Raw genomic sequence first — 5000 nt, forward strand, 5'->3', positions numbered from 1 at the left:
TGTAGTGTGTAGTGGGTAGTGTGTAGTGAGAAGTGTGTAGTGTGTAGTGTGTAGTGAGTAGTGTGTAGTGAGTAGTGTGTAGTGTGTAGTGAGTAGTGGGTAGTGGGTAGTGAGTAGTGTGTAGTGTGTAGTGAGTAGTGAGTAGTGTGTAGTGGGTAGTGGGTAGTGTGTAGTGGGTAGTGAGTAGTGTGTAGTGGGTAGTGTGTAGTGAGTAGTGGGTAGTGTGTAGTGTGTAGTGAGTAGTGGGTAGTGGGTAGTGAGTAGTGGGTAGTGGGTAGTGTGTAGTGGGTAGTGTGTAGTGAGTAGTGGGTAGTGTGTAGTGTGTAGTGAGTAGTGGGTAGTGTGTAGTGAGTAGTGGGTAGTGGGTAGTGAGTAGTGGGTAGTGTGTAGTGTGTAGTGAGTAGTGTGTAGTGAGTAGTGGGTAGTGGGTAGTGAGTAGTGTGTAGTGAGTAGTGTGTAGTGTGTAGTGAGTAGTGTGTAGTGGGTAGTGGGTAGTGAGTAGTGTGTAGTGTGTAGTGGGTAGTGAGTAGTGTGTAGTGAGTAGTGGGTAGTGGGTAGTGTGTAGTGTGTAGTGAATAGTGAGTAGTGAGTAGTGGGTAGTGGGTAGTGTGTAGTGGGTAGTGAGTAGTGGGTAGTGGGTAGTGTGTAGTGGGTAGTGGGTAGTGAGTAGTGGGTAGTGGGTAGTGTGTAGTGGGTAGTGGGTAGTGAGTAGTGGTTAGTGGTTAGTGGGTAGTGAGTAGTGTGTAGTGTGGTAGTGAGTAGTGTGTAGTGAGTAGTGGGTAGTGAGTAGTGGGTAGTGAGTAGTGTGTAGTGGGTAGTGAGTAGTGGGTAGTGAGTAGTGTGTAGTGGGTAGTGGGTAGTGTGTAGTGGGTAGTGTGTAGTGAGTAGTGAGTAGTGGGTAGTGGGTAGTGGGTAGTGGGTAGTGAGTAGTGGGTAGTGGGTAGTGTGTAGTGAGTAGTGGGTAGTGGCTAGTGAGTAGTGGGTAGTGAGTAGTGGGTAGTGGGTAGTGAGTAGTGGGTAGTGGGTAGTGGGTAGTGGGTAGTGGGTAGTGAGTAGTGGGTAGTGGGTAGTGGGTAGTGTGTAGTGAGTAGTGAGTAGTGTGTAGTGAGTAGTGAGTAGTGGGTAGTGGGTAGTGAGTAGTGTGTAGTGGGTAGTGTGTAGTGAGTAGTGGGTAGTGTGTAGTGAGTAGTGAGTAGTGTGTAGTGAGTAGTGAGTAGTGGGTAGTGGCTAATGAGTAGTGTGTAGTGGGTAGTGTGTAGTGAGTAGTGAGTAGTGGGTAGTGGGTAGTGGGTAGTGAGTAGTGAGTAGTGGGTAGTGGGTAGTGGATAGTGTGTAGTGAGTAGTGAGTAGTGAGTAGTGGGTAGTGGCTAATGAGTAGTGAGTAGTGTGTAGTGAGTAGTGAGTAGTGAGTAGTGGGTAGTGGCTAATGAGTAGTGAGTAGTGAGTAGTGGGTAGTGTGTAGTGGGTAGTGGGTAGTGAGTAGTGGGTAGTGGGTAGTGAGTAGTGGGTAGTGTGTAGTGGGTAGTGGGTAGTGAGTAGTGGGTAGTGGGTAGTGAGTAGTGTGTAGTGGGTAGTGTGTAGTGAGTAGTGGCTAATGGCTAATGAGTAGTGTGTAGTGTGTAGTGAGTAGTGAGTAGTGGGTAGTGAGTAGTGTGTAGTGAGTAGTGGGTAGTGTGTAGTGAGTAGTGAGTAGTGTGTAGTGAGTAGTGGGTAGTGTGTAGTGGGTAGTGAGTAGTGGGTAGTGTGTAGTGAGTAGTGTGTAGTGAGTAGTGGGTAGTGGGTAGTGGGTAGTGTGTAGTGTGTAGTGGGTAGTGTGTAGTGAGTAGTGTGTAGTGGGTAATGAGTAGTGTGTAGTGGGTCGTGTGTCGTGGGTAGTGGGTAGTGAGTAGTGAGTAGTGTGTAGTGGGTAGTGTGTAGTGAGTAGTGGGTAGTGGGTAGTGGGTAGTGAGTAGTGAGTAGTGGGTAGTGGGTAGTGTGTAGTGAGTAGTGAGTAGTGGGTAGTGGCTAATGAGTAGTGAGTAGTGTGTAGTGAGTAGTGGGTAGTGGCTAATGAGTAGTGTGTAGTGAGTAGTGGGTAGTGGCTAATGAGTAGTGTGTAGTGGGTAGTGTGTAGTGAGTAGTGAGTAGTGAGTAGTGGGTAGTGTGTAGTGAGTAGTGTGTAGTGTGTAGTGAGTAGTGTGTAGTGGGTAGTGTGTAGTGGGTAGTGTGTAGTGAGTATCAGAGGAACGTACCACTGAGGTCCAGGAACAGAACCGGCGTGTGGGTCTCCATACCTGGCAGAGGAACCCTGGGGAGGACACACACACACACACTTTAGTGAGCTGTGTGTGTACGCATGTGTGTGTGCGTGCGCAGTGTGTGTGTGTGTGCGTGCGGTGTGTGTGTGTGTGTGGTGTGTGTGTCTCACCACTCTGCGGGAGCCCCAGGTATGCCGCTCCCGGCCGAGGGAACCATGACGGCGTTCCTCTCCTCCGTCAGCGTGAGACGCCACTCCAGCAGCTGAGCCTCCCGCTCCACATCCTCCTCCGTCTTCTCTGGGGGGGGGACAGGGGGGGACGGACGGGGGGACAGGGGGGGGACGGACAGACGGACGGGGGGGGGGGGGAGGGAATCAACGCAGTATGATAATAGACACGCTTACATAACCACCATCCTTTTAAAATGCTATTCAAGAGCCGACTCTCCAGGCTGATTTGAATGTGTGTGTGTGTGTGTGTGTGTGTGTGTGTGTGAGAGAGAGTGTGTGTGTGTGTATGTGTGTGTGTGTGTGTGTGTGTGTGTGTGTGTGTGTGTGTGTGTGTGTGAAAGAGAGGGAGAGTGGGAGTGTGTGTGTGTGAGTGTGTGTGAGTGAGTGTGTGTGTGTGTGTACCTGCTCTGCTGACCAGACTATGCAGGTGTTGGTCCAGGTATTCCTGTCTCTTGGTCAGGTCTGTCAGCCACTGGCGACGCAGACGCTCCAGGTCTCGCTCCTATTGGACGGAGAACCAACCAATGAGAGAAGGAGAAAGGAAAACCCCTAAATCAACTCTCACTGTGCGTTCAGAACCAAAGCTCAGTCAGTGTTCATATCAATAACCTGAACATTAGACCAGGAGATCTTTCCCTGAAGAACTCAGTACAGTAACAGCTAGTTTCTACATTCATGAGTCCTAGAAATTAGCACTCTAGATTCAAGAATGTATGGTATTATATAGACTGGTGTGTTAGTGTGGTGTGTGTTAGTGTGTTAGTGTGTGTGTACCTGGTGTGTGTTAGTGTGTGTTAGTGGTGTGTGTTAGTGTGGTGTGTACCTGGTGTGTGTAGTGTGTAGTGTGTGTGTACCTGGTAGCTGTCCATGTCGTCCTGGTTGCTCCGGGCCGGTCTGATCTCCACGCAGCCCACAGACACGGCCAGCAGGACCTCAGAGATCAGGGGGAGCGTCCCGGAGTCCTGCACTGACCTCACCTCCACCTGCACACGCCTGGACTGACCCTGCACACACACACGCGCGCACGCACGCACGCACGCACGCACACACACACACACACACGCACAAACACACACACACACACGCACACGCGCACACACGCAGGCAGGCAGACAGACAGACAGAGAGACAGACAGAGAGAGAGAGATAGACAGAGACAGACAAATAGACAGGGAAGAATGATCAGCTATCTCCTTAGAAACATGTTAAATACACACTCTTTCTCTCTGGTTCTTTCACACACACACACACACACACACACATGCACGCACACGCACACACACACGCACACACACACACACACACACACACACCTGTCGTAGCTGGAAGATGCCCCCGGTGCGCACGTCCCTGGCGGGGATCACCTCCACGGGCATGAAGTCTCCGTTCTCATTGATCTCCAGCACCTGAACCCACATCTCCAGCCTGCGCGTTACCTCACTCCACCTGCAGGGGGAGACAGAACCCACGCTCACTCCACCTGCCCCACGCTCAATACCTCACTCCACCTGCCCCACGCTCAATACCTCACTCCACCTGCCCCACGCTCAATACCTCACTCCACCTGCAGGGGGAGACAGAACCCACGCTCACTCCACCTGCCCCACGCTCAATACCTCACTCCACCTGCCCCACGCTCAATACCTCACTCCACCTGCAGGGGGAGACAGAACCCTCAATACCTCACTCCACCTGCCCCACGCTCAATACCTCACTCCACCTGCCCCACGCTCAATACCTCACTCCACCTGCAGGGGGAGACAGAACCCTCAATACCTCACTCCACCTGCCCCACGCTCAATACCTCACTCCACCTGCAGGGGGAGACAGAACCCTCAATACCTCACTCCACCTGCCCCACACTCAATACCTCACTCCACCTGCCCCACGCTCAATACCTCACTCCACCTGCAGGGGGAGACAGAACCCTCAATACCTCACTCCACCTGCCCCACACTCAATACCTCCCTCCACCTGCCCCACGCTCAATACCTCACTCCACCTGCCCCACGCTCAATACCTCACTCCACCTGCAGGGGGACAGAACCCACTCAATACCTCACTCCACCTGCCCCACACTCAACTACCTCACTCCACCTGCAGGGGGAGACAGAACCCACTCAATACCTCACTCCACCTGCCCCACACTCAACTACCTCACTCCACCTGCAGGGGGAGACAGAACCCACACAATACCTCACTCCACCTGCCCCACACTCAACTACCTCACTCCACCTGCAGGGGGAGACAGACTCAATACCTCACTCCACCTGCAGGGGGAGACAGACTCAATACCTCACTCCACCTGCAGGGGGAGACACAACCCTCAATACCTCACTACACCTGCCCCACGCTCAATACCTCACTCCACCTGCCCCACGCTCAATACCTCACTCCACCTGCCCCACGCTCAATACCTCACTCCACCTGCAGGGGGAGACAGACTCAATACCTCACTCCACCTGCCCCACACTCAATACCTCAGTCCACCTGCAGGGGGAGACAGACTCAATACCTCACTCCACCTGCCCCA

The 5000-nt window shown here is 52.6% G+C and overlaps 1 protein-coding gene across 1 annotated transcript in view; it reads right to left on the minus strand.

The window, feature by feature from the left end:
- The window catches only part of kif13ba (kinesin family member 13Ba), a 69342-nt gene that overhangs the window by 17409 nt on the left and 46933 nt on the right, over window positions 1-5000 (minus strand). Inside the window, exons 25-29 of the mRNA XM_084462166.1 lie at window positions 3781-3913; window positions 3322-3471; window positions 2870-2969; window positions 2408-2534; window positions 2232-2287 (exon numbers count right to left, since the gene is read on the minus strand). Of these exons, the coding sequence (XP_084318292.1) occupies window positions 2232-2287; window positions 2408-2534; window positions 2870-2969; window positions 3322-3471; window positions 3781-3913 (566 nt within the window). The remainder of the gene's footprint in view (window positions 1-2231; window positions 2288-2407; window positions 2535-2869; window positions 2970-3321; window positions 3472-3780; window positions 3914-5000) is intronic.

Source organism: Borostomias antarcticus (genome assembly GCF_949987555.1).
Source record: "Borostomias antarcticus genome assembly, contig: scaffold_301, whole genome shotgun sequence".
Classification (NCBI taxonomy): Eukaryota; Metazoa; Chordata; class Actinopteri; order Stomiiformes; family Stomiidae; genus Borostomias; species Borostomias antarcticus.